The sequence below is a fragment of the Toxorhynchites rutilus genome, chromosome 3 (assembly GCF_029784135.1).
Source record: "Toxorhynchites rutilus septentrionalis strain SRP chromosome 3, ASM2978413v1, whole genome shotgun sequence".
NCBI classification, from domain to species: Eukaryota; Metazoa; Arthropoda; class Insecta; order Diptera; family Culicidae; genus Toxorhynchites; species Toxorhynchites rutilus.
Genome location: NC_073746.1, coordinates 104,994,045 through 105,012,425, shown reverse-complemented (window position 1 = coordinate 105,012,425; position 18,381 = coordinate 104,994,045). Strand labels below are relative to the sequence as shown.

General features: G+C 38.7%; 1 protein-coding gene across 1 annotated transcript; it reads right to left on the bottom strand.

Moving 5' to 3' along the window:
- Window positions 1–9,162: 9,162 nt before the first annotated feature.
- On the bottom strand, window positions 9,163–11,088 carry LOC129773374 (uncharacterized). Its single transcript, XM_055776972.1, has one exon. It carries the CDS (start codon window positions 11,086–11,088, stop codon window positions 9,163–9,165), a length of 1,926 nt encoding a protein of 641 aa, XP_055632947.1.
- Window positions 11,089–18,381: the final 7,293 nt, after the last annotated feature.

Sequence of the window (18,381 nt, the reverse complement as noted above, 5' to 3'; positions counted from 1 at the left end):
CTTTTCAGGTAACCCAATATATGATCGTATGTGCCTAGATTATGTATCAGCTATGAAACAGATTTGCTCATTTTGATCTTCTAAAAGAAAAGAAGAGCGGTTGCAATATGTATTCAGTGGCGTTCGCATTAACAAAAACGGAACAAAATGCAGCATATGATCAACTTGTGTATTGTTCATGCGAGAGCCAGAAAGAATCATGAATCAACCATCCTTAACTACTTCTGCATAACCATGCAAATCATCAGCTCTTTTCAGGGCCCTCAATACTTTCTACTAAATAGTTACTTCTGGAATTTCGATATATTCTTAAAAAATGTTCAAATATTCAATTCAATCATAATCATATTGTTTATAACAAAAACAAAAATTAAATACCATAATTCCGTAGTCTTACGAAAACAATGCGGTTGTGTCTTCGACACCACTTCAACATTTTTAAGAAGCTTCAAAGCTCGGTTCAAATGCATCATAAATAATACATTCATACCATGTGTGATTGAACTTTTGTCGGTAGCTTTCCATGTTTTTTATCATCCAAATAAAAATCTAATGAATCGTTTGGACCACGTTTCACACATGCTTATCAATGGAACAACTTCTTTGTGAGCTTCAACAAGATAAGGATTTATATCAGATGTACTTTTCTTCATGGAAAAAGCCAATAAAATTTCCAGCCAATAGCGTTTTTTCTGTAAAAAATTTACATATTCAATGTGATAAAACAACTAGGTCAACAAAATGAACTGTAAATCGTTCTGTAGCTAAAATACATAAGTTTTCAACTTCAACCGAACACAATTTGCCACATATTCTAAATCTGTGAGGTTAGACTTGTATATCTAATGAATCTAATGAAAGTTAAACTCGATTCAGATGAATTCTGGACGAAGATAATCATCAAATAATATTTTTATATATTTTTATACGAAAAAAACCACAAATTGCGATCACGTTTGGTTTTCAGGAAGTTCCGTGATTTGTGTTTGGGCAAATTCGCGTCAGTTTACCCTGTTCGACATCATGAGTTCCCGTGCCCAAATTAACCTAAATTATACATAGAACACCGTCACTCAACCAGATATCGAGTCAAGGACTGAAATAACTTGATACCTTTAACGTTTTTGAAATATCCCAAGCAGTCTCGCTTCTGGAGTGACAATAACGCACTTTACTTTGCTATAATCACGAGTCGAGCTTTCGAATGGTTACAATTTTTGTCCATGGAATACAGCGTGTATCCATTTTTCTCGTAGTACCCGTCTTTGCGTACTTCCTTTCAACTGGACACATATTTCACATCTACACAATGAGAGCTTACTGATCCAAATACGACTTCAAAACAATGTTAAAGAAAATCGTTAGAATATACCACCAATTGATGTCCCTTGATGCATATAAATAAAAACGAAAAAACGCAAGCGTATTTTATAAAACGTCATAGACTTGTTGAAGTGTCTCCCTGTTGTGCTATTGTACTTTTTATGATTATCATTTACGATTGAAAGCTGATCAGTTGGATGTTTCCATTTTTCCGCCCACTTTGTGGAGGTTTTCCTTCCCTTATACGGATGTGAAGATTCCATGTTTTACGTTTTTTTCATCTGTTGAAGGTACAATGTACCACACTCTTGTCGGGACAATAAACGGTAAAAGATGATGCTGATGATAGCCCTTCTGGGAGCATTGTTGATATATTGCGGAAAATGTTTTCACGAGACTGAATGTTCATGCATTTATGCCAAGCTGATGAGAGAGCAAAGTAGATCTGGAAATGTCTGAGTCCAGAGCTTTGACAATGCACACCGCTTCCTTTTAAAATGACAAAAGGTTTCACTTCATAAAATTTCGGAATTTAATCAGAAAAAACTACTGCTTGGCTTATGAATAAAGAATAATAATTTATTTATTAAGTGCCATCATTGTGAAGATTAAGTGTATCTTATATCGTTTATCCACCTCTGCCGTAATCATAACGCTTTCCGTATTTTCCAGTTGAAACACTCAAAAGGCAAAGATAGAAGGAAGGTTATCTTCGAACAAAACACCGAAAGAAGGTAAGGTCTCATTTTCCACTTCATAAAGCAGCTAAGGATCGGAGGTAAATGAGAGGCTTCCTCGACCCTTTCAAAAACATTCCATTTTACGACAACTCTTGGCAGATGATTCGAAGTAATTCGAGCCTCTCCTGAAATTTAATGAACATTTTTCAAGCGTTTCCGACGGCCAGGCTGTTTAGATTCGAAATGATGAATGGAACATTATGATTGCATATTATCTGGAGTATTACTTTTGAATTTTACAGTAATCAAACAATAAAATCAATAATGAGAGAAGCAGTGAAAGGCTTCGAATGAATTATCGATGAAGAACAGCGTTATTGTTCCAAATTCGCGCAAATCATAACATATCTATTGGGTTTCTCGTTGGACAGTATAAAATTGTCTGGATACTATAATTGAACGAAGCATGACTCTGACCATGAATGCAATATAATGGACTATAAAATTTTACAATCACAGACAAGCAAGCCATAAGTGAAAAACAGAACGAGAAAAATGTGCTTTGAAAAATTCTTACTTCTTCCTCCACATTCATAGTTTTTCGATGAATCAAAGAAGACAACCACAACTTGGACTACAAAAAAAGAATCAGCATTGGAGGGTAGAGATCAGCTGAGACAATATCAACTTTATGCTTCGTTTCTTCGCAAATATCAAAATGAATTCGAGATAAACTGGATACTCACTACACACCAACCTTCCTTCCCTCTCAATGTCAAATTGAGGAAACGTTTCTAATCCAGTTCGAATTGCTTCTCTGATGTTGTCTCTGGCTGCCGGTCGCAACTGTTGAAGAATGGAACTAATGTGGTGCTCTTCATAGGGTATAGAAGAAGAGACATCGATTGTTCAAATTGAGCACTATTGCAGTATCAATTAAAACGATGTTTTTATTTGTTTGTTGTCATGAGTTAAATGGGGTAAGGATTACTGTTACAGATAAGGATAGTGAATCGAAACGATATAAGAAAAGGTAATGGAATTGTACAGTTTTAATAAACCGATACACTCGGCATAAGAAAATTGCGAAGCAAAGCGCAACATCGATTTTTTTGTTATTCTTGATCTTCGCCATTACAAGAGCCAGAGGATATTCGAATTTCATACCAATACAATTGTGGATTTCGAATATGTATAGGTATATAAATAACCTTTGCTTTGATGTGTTTATATGTAGGGGAGGTGGGGGTAAAACGGACATGTTAAGAAGAACTTCAATTATATCTTTGGAAACTCATGTTTCCCAATATTTTACAAAAAGTGTTTTTCAATGTTTTTTACTGAAATTAAAACAGACCGAAAAGTACAACTTTTTTTTCGAGGCGGATATAATGGACATGTAGTGGGAGTAATATGGACAGGTTTGTAATATATGAAGCGTAGAGGTTTATCGATCGCGAGAAGAATGATTTTATTCAACCAAGGTCTGAACTCATCACGAATGTCCGTTAAATTGTGAAAAATCGAATCAATCCACCTAGAAGTGATATCGTGCATTTCAGCAGTATGAACGGACAGACCGTCAACTATTTTGCTTTTGGTTCCAGTCAGCTTCTAAACAATCCACATTTGGCGATTTGATTTCCGCAGGACATTCCTTAGGGATAGTTTAAACAGACTTTTCACAGTCCATCTCACTCGCACTGGAAACTGTTCGTTTTACCCCACCAGTACAATTATTTCAATAATTATTTCCCGCGATTCCCCTACCGGAGAATATTATCGGGAGACTATTAAAGCTGGTTTTTCTTATTACTTTTTTTTTAATTTTTTAAAACCAATACGACTAATCCATCCGAAAAACCATGTTAATTATTTCTCAGTGACAGAAATATGTAAACCTTGTATTTTGATATTACAGCAAAAAAAACACTTTTACTTCACGGTTACGAATTTAAAAATATTGGGGTCTGCAGTAGCCAGATGGTTCCTATTAATACAAATCTTGTTGGGAGTTTTGGTACCCGTCTGAGGATTCGTACCGCCGAAGATCGTGAGTCAACGATCTCAGGTGGTCTCGTCGATTCAACATCCATCGGCTGATGTGCGAAAAATACTATCGCAACTTCTAGTGCAACAATCTAGAAGATATGTCAAAAAGTAGACGTAAACACGGCTGTAGTGACCCCGGATCGTACCAAAAATTCGTGAATTATATTCGTAACCATCGATCTGCCTCTAGTCGTGACTTGGCCAAGAAAGGGCCTGGCTGGGTGAGTAATTTAAAAGTGACCTTAAAAAATGGTTTGAGACACAGTACTGCTTTGAAATGTATTCGTACATGTTTTTAATATTTATGATATTTTATTATGTTTCGAGGATTGAACATAGTATTTTTTTCCTAAATTACACCGTCTGTATTTTTTTTTTATTTTCACGAAATCGATGATTCAAATTTATTAGACTAAAGTATAAACATCTGATCTATTTGTAGAATTATCCAATCTATGTATATAATAATGGATTTCTGTCTGTCTGTCTGTCTGATTCTTATGGACTCAAAAACTACTGAACCGATCGACATGAAAATTGGTATGTAGGGGTTTTTGAGGTCGGGAAAGGTTCTTATGATAGTTCGAGACCCCTCCCCCTCTCTAAGGGCATGTGGAGGTTTTAAGGTGCAATAAATGATTCTAAGGTGGTTAGAAACTCCTCCCCCTCTATAAGGGGGGCTGCCAAAAATACACTCATTTCTGCATAACTCGAAAACTAGTCAAGCAAATGGAGCCAAATTTGGCATGTGAAGATTTGTGGGGGCACGAAACGTTTCTATGGTGAACAGACACTCCTCCCACCTCTCTAAGGGGGGGAGGAGGTTCTGTCTTCATCCTATCATATTGTGTGTATTAAATAATTATTCCATATAACGGAGAAACATGTTATGTGCAAGAAGTTGAAAAATCTTGAACGAAAATTGTGTCTGAAAATGATCTGATATTAGAACGATGTGCTTTGGTAGAAGTACTAGGAATTTAATAGTGAAAGGTAAATTCAACGGGGTCGATTAGAAGAACAATCAATGAACAGCTCTGCGATTACACCCATGAACTTGCGCTTAGTAAGAAAGCGTGAATGTTTGAGGGTATTGATAACAAAAAACAAATTTTGGGCGGGAAGAGGTTTACCGGGTCAGCTAGTATATAAATAAAAATGAATCGAGTTGAACAGAGCAAAACTCGAGAAAGGAATTGACCGATTTAGGGCTGTCTTTATTCTATCATATTTTCTGTATCAAACATTTAACCCATGTAACGGAGAAACATGTTGTTAGGCTGTCAAAAAAGTCCAGCGGTATTTCCACGAGGTGTCGTTGTAAGCGCGTAGTTCTAGTTGTATTTATTGTATCGAGTCATTCTATAGCTTGTTGTAAAGGTATTTTTGCGCGCTATAATATAGTCCTTGGCAGTGTTTTGTTTGGTTAAGTCGTTCGTGAGTTATAGTGTCGCAAATATGGAGCAAAATAAAGAGAAAATCCGACATATTTTATAGTACTACTATGACAAAGGCAAAAATGCATCTCAAGCTGCCAATAAAATTTGTGCAGTTTATGGACTCGATACAGTTTCCATTTCCACCGCACAACGATGGTTTCAACGTTTTCGTTCTGGTGTAGAGGTCGTCGAAGATGCGCCACGCTCCGGGAGGCTTGTCGTCGAAAATTGCGACAAAATCGCTGAATTGGCCGAGAAAGACCGGCATAGTAGCACCCGTAGCATCGGCCAAGAGCTGGGGATAAGTCATCAAACCGTTATTAACCATTTGAAGAAGCTTGGATTCACAAAGAAGCTCGATGTATGGGTGCCACACACGTTGACGCAAAAAAACATCTTTGACCGTATCGACGCATGTGAATCGCTGCTGAATCGCAACAAAATCGACCCGTTTCTGAAGCGGATGGTGACTGGCGATGAAAAGTGGGTCACTTACGACAACGTGAAGCGCAAACGGTCGTGGTCGAAGCCCGCTGAAGCGGCTCAGACGGTGGCCAAGCCCTCATTAACGGCCAGGAAGGTTCTGCTGTGTGTTTGGTGGGATTGTCAAGGAATAATCTATTATGAGCTGCTTCCCTATGGCCAAACGCTCAATTCGGACCTGTACTGCCAACAACTGGATTGCTTGAAGGTAGCACTCATGAAGAAGAGGCCATCTTTGATAAACAGAGGCCGCATTGTCTTCCATCAGGACAACGCCAGGCCACGAACTTCTTTGGTGACGCGCCAGAAGCTCCGGGAGCTCGGATGGGAGGTTCTTTTGCATCCGCCGTATAGTCCGGACCTTGCACCAAGTGACTACCACCTGTTTTTGTCCATGGCGAACGAGCTAGGTAGTCAGAAGTTAGCCACAAAAGAGGCCTGTGAAAATTGGCTATCCGAGTTTTTTGCCAATAAGGAAGCGAGCTTCTGTAACAGGGGTATTATGAAGTTGGCATCTCGTTGGGAACAAGTCATCGAACAAAACGGCACATATTTGACTTAAAACAGATGATTGTAACTAATTTTATGAACAAATGAAAATTCAAAAAAATACCGCAGGACTTTTTTAACAGCCTAATATTTGCAGCTGGTTGAAAAATCTTGGAAGAGAATTGTGAAAATAATCTGATATTAAAATGACGAGTTTTGGTAGAAGTACTAGGAATTTTATAATAAAAGATAATTTTAAAGTGTAGATTAGATGATCAATCAATGAACAGTTCTGCGATTGGACCCATCAACGTGCGCTTATTAAGAAAACGTGAATGTGATAACGAAAAATAAATTTTGGGCGGGACAAAGTTTGCCGGGTCCGCTAGTATGTATATAAAGTTACCCAGATCCAAACATCGTTCATCAGTCGAACAATCTTCCTTACAGAGTAAATGCAATGGTCTGCAACAAAGTTTTCTCGGGTTGTAGAACGTTTCCGAAAAACGGTAAGAAACGTCCATCTGAAAAACGTTCTTTAACCCTGTCACTGCTTGAGAAACGTAAGTTAATGGGATGCAATGTCCTCTCAGATACATTTACTAAAATTGGCGGACCATGCCGTGTATCTATATAGAAAAAAAAAGGATAAATGAAATTTTATGAACATGTTATGTTTTTTGTGTTATAAATGAGTTTTAAAGAAACATATATATTGTTTGAGCAGTGTTTTATTTGAGTAATTTACCAACTAGCGATGTGGCCTAAGTACCGAGAATTCATTTTTTTTGTAAAAGTCGTCAGTCTGCGGTCAAACTCCTTTTTGTTACAGTTCGTTGAACATCCACTCCAACGTTCCGAAACGAGTTTTGTTGTGGATGAGAATATTTTTAATTGGTCCATTGATGAAAATCTGCTGAATTTGTGGTGCTTGGATCGTCCCAAGTACTCTTGGGTTTCAATCTTGTCCTCTGGACAAGCGGTGTTTTGGGTTCACTTTGCAGTGCAGTTTGAATTGAAAAACAAATCGGGTTTTGGGGAAAAATGATAAACCTGACCTAAGAGTTCAGTTCTCACCGGCCTTGCAACCAAAAACACGGCGATTAGCCTTCCTTACGGGAGTGGGTCTACAGTTAAAGCAATTTGCGAGTGATGAAACTCTGGACATAGTATTCTTCGGACATCGTCGTGGCATCCAACAATGTTCCTAAAACATGAAAATTCCTAATAGTCTCGGAACCTATATCACGAAACGACATCTTCGATTTAATTTCCTCCAAGATCGGGCGTCTCCATGAGCTCGTTATCAGCGCAATTGCTGCTAACGGCTCACGGCTACCCGTTGCGTGTTCCGTTGGAAAATTTCAAAATACTTAAAAACTTTCCCAGACGCAAATGCCAGTTGATATATTGTAATTGCCAAGTTTCGCTCCAATACCGTTCATCTTCGGTGAATCGCGCGCCTAAATGGGCTGATTGTGAGACTGCATTTTTCTTTTTACTTCCATTCGCACCGGCGACGCCATCAACCTTGATGATGATTAAATTCTTCGCTAAGCCATGGGTATCGTGCGAAATTGTACCCACTGTACCCAACAACAGTGGTGGCGACGGCATCAGCTGCCTCTCTTGCTCAACTCCCCACCTTGACGGCGCATCGATATACATATTTTTTCCACCCGCGAGATTATAACTTTTGTACCTTCGTGTCCCCACCGGGTGAAAAGCGGGCCAGTTTAATATCCCGGCCGGAGCTCATAATCGCCTGAAAATGCCTGCCTCCCTGAAGAAGCCTGAAGAAGGTTCAATTATGCGACGAGTGAAGGTTTCCTATTAAATTACCGACGTCATCGTTGGTGATTTATAGATATGGCTGGAAAACCGAAATTCCCAAGTGCTACGGATTTGGCTGTGGAAATGACTTGGACGATGATGTCCAGTTTATAGTCGTTGGTTGTAATTCTCACAATTTGGAGGTGTTTAAATAAAGCGAAGATTTTTATGAGCCTGAGAATTCATTCATTCTCACCACTAGAAAATCCTATTACTCAAACCATAACTAAGTCTTTGAAAAGAACTGTTATCACCAAGTTATCAAGGAAATAATTAACGCATCATGCTCGTACAGAATCATATTCGTAAATCTGCAATGTTGCTTTGAGAATTATTATTCAGGAACATATCAAAATCCACATTGATTAATAGTCCGTTAACATGGGACTCTACAAACTAGGATATAAATTTGCGCTTACCCGGGTAGATATGAAATTATGGCCATAATTATGCTCGGATCTAAATTAAACTCTGATGATTTATATGCAATATTTCGATGAACATTAAGCTTGATAAATTATGGATCTCTCTACGTTGTGAATCGGGACGTGTTTATACGTGGAATGAATTGCAACACGGGTGACTTTGAACATATACGGTTAATACATAGTTAATACATTGACTCTAAAAGATAAACCTCTCAGTTTTCTGTTGTACGAGGACTGTATGATGAATAACTTGTCTAAGCCTGAGCAATGCATTTCTATAAAACTGTCACATTCACATTGATGATGGAAATGGAAGCGTCGTTTATTCGTTTAATTAATCCTTTCGAATATACTGTCGAAGGTGCAATGCAAGTGTTGTCCGCATACGAGGCGGTTTATGAAAACATTACTTGAGATTAATGTTTGAGTTTCCCATTAAAAATAATTTTCTTGGTCTTCATACGGTTGGGTCAATTCATATGAGGGGCTTAATTCTTCACTTAATCTTCTCCACTTCTTTCGGATTTCAAGTGGAACCTCTTCATCCCAACACAGTGAAATCGCCCATAGTTGTTGTAGCAATATTTTTGCACGTACTAATATTGGTGCAATCAATCCTAGAGGATCATACAAGCATGCGATACTCGACAGTATTTTGCGTTTCGTTATTGGTTCATTGTTAACGCTTGGATCAATGTCAAATTGAAATTGGTCGGACTTTGGATCCCAACATATCCCCAGAGTTTTTATCATTTCCTTCGAATCGAACGTTTGGCAAGATTGTGTAGCCAGATTCTCTTCTGGGATGCCATCCACAACCTCCGGATGATTAGAACACCATTTCCTCAAAGTGAAACCACCACGCTTAAGAAGATCATCCATTTGTTCGCGAAGTTTGATAGCATTCTCTATACTGTCTTCGCCTCGAATAAAGTCGTCTACGTAAAAATCTCTTTTCAAGGCTCTCGCAGCGAGAGTAAACGATTCGCCCTCATCTTCGGCTAGCTGGTGTAGTGTTCGTGTCGCTAGAAATGATGATGACGACAGGCCATACGTCACAGTGGTCAGTTCATATTCACTGATCGGATCATCTTTATTAAACCGCCACAACAAACGTTGTAGAGGACGATCATCTGGATGTATAGAAATTTGGCGATACATCTTCTCGATCTCTGCTGTTAGTGCCACTTTATATTTGCGGAATCTGAGGATTAAACTCAATAATTCGTGCTGGACTACAGGACCGACTAACAGTGCGTCGTTTAAGGCATAACCTGTGCTAGTTTTCATTGAAGCATAGAATACGCTGCGTACCTTCGTTGTGGTACTAGAGTCCTTCAGTACAGGATGGTGCGGGAGATAATAGACCACCGGTGGAATCGTTTCGTTCGTTGATACCTTTCGCATATGTCCCAACTCGATAAATTCAGCGATAAAATTATGATAATTCGTCTTCAGTTCGGGAGTTTTATCCAACCTTCGCTCAAGGATTTCCATTCGTTGCAGGGCGTGGGAATATGATTCACCAATCAATTTGGTTATATTGTCTTTCTTAGGATATTTGACTATATATCTACCAGTAGTATCTCTGGTGGTTGTTTCTCGGTAAAACTGCTCACAAATTTGTTCGTTCGGGGATGGGATAGTAGCATCAATGTCCTCAATCTGCCAGAATTTCTCTAAATTGCTGGCAATTGATTCGATCGTTGAAAAACAAAATGTTTGGCATGCGACAACAGGATTGGGATTTGCATTAACATTTCCTGTAGCAAACCATCCGAACACGCTTTCAACTAATACGGGTGAAGGATTACCAATTTGTATCCGGCCACCTTTCAGGAACGAGAACAAATGTTCGGCTCCGAGGATAAGTTCAATGCCTTTGGACACGTGGAATTCGGGATCGGCCAGGTTAATATTCCTTGGGATCATCCACTCATTCGATGGTATAGTATGAGTGGGTAAATTCGTGGTGATTTGGCGTAGTACTAAAAACTCAAGTGGGATAGAGAAATTGCTACATCTTGAACGTATGTTGGTGGATACACTTCCGAGAGTTTGTGTTTGTGACGCTCCGATACCGAAAATAGGTTGATTTGTTCGTTTTCTAGCTAATCGTAATCTTTGACAAAGTTGCTCGCTCATCAGGTTGCATTGCGAACCCGAGTCCAGTAGTGCCCGAGCCAAATGTTCTTTACCATAACCGTCTTGTATCATTAGTAGAACTGTTGATAGCAGTACATTAGCGCCAGTTGATATCGTCTCGGGATTAGTTGATCGGATAGAATTCGCTGTCATGACATTCAAATCATCATTGAAACATGTCACGTTAGAGCTTGTGTTATGTGTCATTTGGGGCATTGTCGGCTCAAACCCAGGATGGAGCATAGAATGATGTCGTTTTTGACAGATTCGACAAGTGAATTTTGACATGAATTTTCGAGCAAAATGATCATTTCTGAAACAATTGCTGCATATTTTCTTCACGTTAACTAGGTTGAGACGATCCTTCAGTTGCATCTTCTCGAAAGTGGGACATTTTACTAAAAGGTGACGTTGATTACAAGCCAAACACTCTGGCGGAGTATAGTCTGTTGATGCATAACTATTCACTCGTGAATTTGTAGGTGTGGAAATCCGCTTCAGTTGATTAGATTGTTTGATAGGCGACGACAGCTGCGCACGTTCCGAAGTTATTGATAACGATTCGAGTGTGCGTATTTTCCTGGTTAAATATTTAATTAGATTTTCGTAGGAGGGCTCTTCATCTCCGGACACAAAATCTTCCCACTCTTTCAGAGTTATTTAATCGATTAGACTGCTGAGTAATTGCACAAGCAAGCTACTCCATTGGTGGGTAGGTTCACCTAGTTGGGATAGTATTTTGACGTGGCGTTGGAAATCATCCACTATGTTCCTTATCATCAGTACGGACTTTGCGGCATATTTTGGAGGAGGTATCAATGCTTGTAAATGTTTCTTCTTGAGAATGTATTTATTAGCATATCTGTTCAATAAAGCTTCCCATGCAACAGGATAATTGTTGGAAGCAATTGTCAATGATTCTATGACCTTCAGGGCTTCACCCAGATCGTAAGTATTGAAACTTTTGGATATTGTAAGTATTGAAACTTTTGGATATTGGGAATTTTCCTCGATGTGTGAATGAGAGAGGTAAACGAATCATGGAAAGTTAGCCATTCATTGAGATCACCATCAAAATGGGGTAATGCTATTGTTGGGAGTTTTATTCCAGGGTTGGGAATAGCCGCCGATGGTGATTGAGGTTGTATTGGAATTGGATTGGAGGGAGGGATTTTCGAAACCAGACCACTTTTAACACGATAAAATTGCTCTTCCACTCTTGCTCTGATATCCAGATTAGCAGCGACAAATGCTTCGGTATCATCGAATGTTTCATATTCACCTTGTATTGATTCGAAGTTTTCCATCAGTAAATCCAGTCTACTCATACGTATCGCTACCTCGTTTATGTCTCGATTTGGATCGTAGTTCTCGATGAAATCCTCGATGCGTTGGATTGAATCGATTATATTGCGTCTCTTGAGCTCCTTCTGTCGAATCTTTTTCTACGACATTTTGACACGGATTGCTGTGCCTACCAATAAATAGGCCTTGTATAAATGTAACAGCTTCACCGATTGAATGCAGTCGCTTTCGATATCATCAATCGATAACCTTTAATCCTTGGTCGAATGGGAAATGTGCCCTTGATGCAGGATGAGAATCCGGGAATCTATGTTAGTCCTGGATATGGATGCGTCCCTCGATTTGGCCAGTATGTCGTCGGTATTGGGAACCGAGTCGATTTTTCCACATGTATTTTCAGCGGTAACAGAGAATTTCCGTTCTCTTCGAATCCAATATGGAGTTAGATTTCACATAAAACGTCGCGATGGCTACCAGTGAAATTATCAGCACCCGCAATCCTGGTCACGGCACCATGGTCATATTATCCATGTTCATCATTTTTTGCGTCATCGAGTGTGACACTCATACATCGAGCTTCTTTGTGAATCCAAGCTTCTCCAAATGGTTAATAACTGTTTGATGACTTATCCCCAGCTCTTGGCCGATGCTACGGCAGCTACTATGCCGGTCTTTCTCGGCTAATTCAGCGATTTTGTCGCAATTTTCGACGACAGGCCTTCCAGTGCGTGGCGCATCTTCGATGACCTCTACACCAGAACGAAAACGTTGAAACCATCGTTGTGCGGTGGAAATGGAAACTGTATCGGGTCCATAAACTGCACAAATTTTATTGCCAGCTTGAGATGCAATTTTGCCTTTGTCATAGTAGTACTGTAAAATATGTCGAATTTTCTCTTTATTTTGCTCCATATTTGCGACACTATAACTCACGAACGACTTAACCAAACAAAACACTGTCAAGGACTATATTATAGAGCGCAAAAATACCTTTCCAACAAGCTATAGTATGACTCGATACAATAAATACAACTAGAACTACGCGCTTACAACGACACCTCGCGGAAATACCGCAGGACTTTTTTCGACAGCCTAATATTTATGTTTTTCAACGACTTCCTCTAAGAGAAATTATGATCATGGTTTTCTCCGAAAAATTATCATGGTTTTATTCAGTTTTAGAAATCACTATTTTTGAGTGAAAAAAAAAATCGAATTTGAAAGTAGATGTTGCATTTCTCATTTCTTTAGTTCACTGCCATCATATTGATCCATTCATAATTTAGGCTTTCTTCAGAATATTGCCTTTTCTTGAGCAATTTAAAAGTGTTTACCTCAACACATTCAACACAGAGAAACTTTATTTGTGCTACACGCGAAGGACGCGAAGGTTGCCATAGAAATCAAGTTGGAAAAACAACAATAATGAATCGGACAACTCATGATCAGAATTGAGTTCATCTAAATGCGTTAATTACAAGGTTTAGCTATGTAAATCTGATACAAATGGTGTGCAAGCATGATGTTAACAATATTTGTAAGTTTTATAATCAAGAAAAGGTCTGAATACGTGCCAAATAATCATCTGGTGATGGATTGAAAGTTAGCTCAAATGAGAGACCCATTGACACCAATAGAAGGTGGATTTTATAATCCTTTAAAACATGTGAATCCGAAAAATCTATATCTATATATATAAAAATCTCGTGTCACGGTGTTTGTTACCGAACTCCTCCGAAACGGCTCGACCGATTTTGATGAAATTATACTCAAAATACTTGGTAGGTATGAGAATAGGTTGTAAACTATATATGATACCGGTAGGATACCGATAACCATACATTTAATACCGAATAGGGTGGCTCTATGCAGAAAAAAAGATCTGTATATTTTTTTCTAAAATTTGACTTCATACCATACATATAACCTTAAATTTTGACCCCAATTCCCTATTTTTAATTGCGATTTTATTATTTTTGTGTCAAAAATATTCTAATAATTTAACCATTGTTCGTTTTTTCAACAGAACAAATTTATTTAAGTTGTTCAATGACTGATGGCGTAACGCCCGCTTTATTGAACATCCATCTACAAATACACAAGTAACATCAATTCATCTAAAGCAGGGAGCATCTTCAACGAGCTGGAAGCCTTTTTGAATGAGCACAATGAGTTATCGAAATTCTTCAAATCACATAGGTTCATATGACCCTCGCTATGTTCTTCTTCAATGGCACTAACGTTCCCAAGGTTTGCCTTATCAACGTAGTACTACTTGCGTCATTTTTATTAGTAAATAGTTGAGATTTCTATGACGAACAATACGCCTTGAATGTATTCTGGAGTGGCAAGCTTAAGAATACACGTGACTACAGTGAAAGTCAGAAGGGTTTCTTTAACGAAAAATCTCTTGCATAAACATTAGACCAACGAGCCCCCTTCACAGATACTGAATTCATTATGAACATCATTTCTCATTTTGATTTAATATTTATGAACATGCGACGAAACAAACAGAGGGCGCGCTCGAAGGATTTTTATGATGATAACCCACCTACCAAGTATGGTGATTTGACATGGTCAAGAAACGCCAATTCAAGATATCGTAAGCTGTGCCAACAATTTATGGTCGACATATACGCGAAGGTAGAGATTGAACGACTGCAATTCTTACTACACAATCAACAAAAGCGGTGCGAGGAATAATACATACACTTGCGAGACACTATCATGAGCAACGCCGACACAGCTTTAGTTATAGCCAGGCCAAAGCGCAATGCATTGTCATGACGCGTGTGTTCAAACACAAAATGAAGTTCGATCGTATTCGTCCCCTCATATTGTTGGTTGTATTCTGTTGAATACAATTTATTTTGACCATTGTTTCGCGACAAGGCGAACGAATTTAAGAGTGTAAAAGTCGATTTCGATCGAATTGTAAAATCCGATCACTCATATGCATATATGAATATTGAGTTCTACAAATCGGTGAAGAGTAATAAAAACATCCATGAATAAAGGAAGCAATATGGCTGTGTTTCAAACTTAGATTACCGATGTGAATACTCCTCGATTGAATGACAACGATAAAATAACGCGATTCCAACAGGTCGATTAATTTGAACGTTTTCCAATTTATGAACGAGAACAAGCTGTTATAAACTAAGCCATGTTGAAAATCACATGCACGTATTTTCTAACAAGGAGATAGCAATAAATATTGATTTTTTATATTTCATTTTTTCTACTTTACGACAAACTTATATTACTTTTTTCAGTTGACGTTTAACTTTTAAGAGATCAAACATGTCAGTTACGTTAATGAAATACACCAAGAAACATCATATAACCTTCCGTTCAAATCATTCAATTCGTTTTTTTATCAGTCACATTCGATTTATTTTAAAGATCGTGAAAATATTCAAACACACTTATAATACATTAGTGTGTTTTATTCAACACCCAAAATATTCACTAGAAATAATTTATTTGGCAGAACAACGTTTGCCTGGTCAGCTAGTATAGATATATATAAATGGATTTCTGTCTGTCTGTCTGTCTGTCTGATTCTTATGAACTCGGAAACTACTGAACCGATCAACATAAAAATTAGTATGTAGGGATTTTTGGGGCCGGGGAAGGTTTTCGTGATACTTTGAGACCCCTCCCCCTCTCTAAGGGAGGGGCTGCCATACAAATTAAACACAAATTTCTACATTACTCTTGAATTAATCATGCAAATGAAACGAAATTTGGCATATGGAGGTTTTAGGATGCAATAAATGTTTCTATGGTGGTTAGACACTCCTCCCACCTCTCTTAAAGGGTGTGTCACATCAAATTGCATCACGAAAAAAACGCTGTAGAAATTCGCCCAGTAGACCGATCCTTTTGAAAATTTTAGACAGTAAAATAAAAACTATTAAACAACTTTTGGCATTTTCTTTTTATTCATACTTCGAGCCCAAGCCCGTATGCTCGCACCTTCCTCTTTACCCCGTCCATAAGGTTCTGTACAACGTCAGGTTGTAGTTTTTTTTAACAGAAATCAATTTTCTCTTGAAGTCCGCCTCCGATTTGACAACTTTTGGGTTCTTCCGGAGGGCCTGCTTCATAATCGCCCAACATTTCTCTATTGGGCGAAGCCCCGGCGCGTTGGGTAGATTCATTTCCTTTGGCACGAAGGTGACCCCGTTGGCTTCGTACCACTCCAACACGTCCTTTGAATAGTGGCACGAAGCGAGATCCGGCCAGAAGATGGTCGGGCCCTCGTGCTGCTTCAATAGTGGTAGTAAGCGCTTCTGTAGGCACTCCTTAAGGTAAACCAGCCCGTTTACCGTGCCGGTCATCACGAAGGGGGCGCTCCGCTTTCCGCAAGAGCAGATCGCTTGCCACACCATGTACTTTTTGGCAAACTTGGATAGTTTCTGCTTGCGATTCTCCTCCGGAACGCTGAATTTGTCTTCTGCCGAGAAGAACAACAGGCCCGGCAGCTGACGAAAGTCCGCTTTGACGTAGGTTTCGTCGTCCATTACCAGGAAATGCGGCTTCGTCAGCATTTCGGTGTACAGCTTCCAGGCTCGCGTCTTCCCCACCATGTTTTGCCTTTCGTCGCGGTTAGGAGCCTTCTGAAGCTTGTATGTACGCAGGCCCTCCCGCTGCTTGGTCCGCTGGACGAATGAACTTGACAAATTCAGCTTATTGGCGACATCTCGGACCGAACTTCTCGGATCACGTCTAAACTGCTTAACTACGCGCTTGTGATCTTTTTCACTGACGGAGCATCCATTTTTGCCATTCTTCACCTTCCGGTCGATGGTTAGGTTCTCGAAGTATCCTTTTAGTACTCTGCTGACCGTGGATTGGACGGTTCCCAGCATCTTACCGATGTCCCGATGTGACAACTCCGGATTCTCGAAATGAGTACACAGGATTAATTCACGACGCTCTTTTTCGTTCGACGACATTTTTCCAAATTTACGAAAAATTGACAGTGAAGCATGGCCAACGTGATCTATACACTCTTATCTGATTATAAGCGAAAGCTGAAGATATAATTCCTAAAAAATAAATTTCTACAGCGTTTTTTCCGTGATGCAATTTGATGTGACACACCCTTTAGGGTGGGCTGTCATACAAATGAAACACAAATTTCTGCATAACTCGAAAACTAATCAAGCAAATGGAGCGAAATTTGGCATGTGAAGGTTATACGGGGCACGAAACGTTTCTATGGTGATTACACTCTTCCCCCCTCTCTAAGGGGGTCTACCATACAAACAAAACACAAATTTCTGCATAACTCGAGAATTAATCAAGCAAAATTTGGGATGTGAGGGTTTTTGGAAAACTCTGAAGGAAAAAGAGAAAATTCGGAAGATAGATTCCCATATGTTCTATAATTACTTAGTGACAAGTGCTGTTAGTCCATTTGATGTTTGCGCTAGCGAAATTGATCTTTGTTCGATACTGGAAATGGATTTTAATGTGATGAAATGCACTCCTATATCTTCTTCTATCTATACCAATAAAAAAGTATCGCCGAATGTGTTGATAAGAGCAGAACTCGAGGAAGGAATTGTCTGATTTAGGGCTGTCTTTATTCTATCATATTTTGTGTATAAAACATTTATTCCATGTAACGGAGAAACATGTTATTTGCAAGTGGTTGAGAAATCTTGAACGAGAATTGTGTCTGAAAATAATCTTATATTATAATGATGAGTTTTGTTAGAAATACTAGGAATTTTATAGTGAAAGGTAAATTCAACGGGATCGATTAGAAGATCAGTCAATGAACAGTTCTGCGATTGGACCCATGAACTTGCTTATAGTAAGAAAAAGTGAATGTTTGAAGGTATTGATAACAAAAAACAAATTTTGGGCAGGTTGAAGTTAAAAATTTATTTTGATAATTTTTATTGATACACTGATATGATATTGATATTGTAAATAGTGTGATATTTTCGTGAATGTTGGATATTTGATATTATTTTGGAAACTGTATCTACTAAAGCTTCCGATGTTTTATTTTCGGTACCATAATATAAGAAAAAACGAAGAATTCACCCTAAAAAATCGAATCATCTTATGAAAGCGGTTATGGCTTTCTTGTTGTGAGTTTCAATGCGTGCTTTTGAGGCGTCCGGGTGTACAAACCTCTCTTCCGTGTTGATTTGGTTCACAATTAATGAAAGAAGTCAA

What these genes read in the sequence shown, in the direction of transcription:
- LOC129773374 (XM_055776972.1), bottom strand. Translation starts at nt 11,088, where the DNA reads ATGCCCCAAATGACACATAACACAAGCTCTAACGTGACATGTTTCAAT.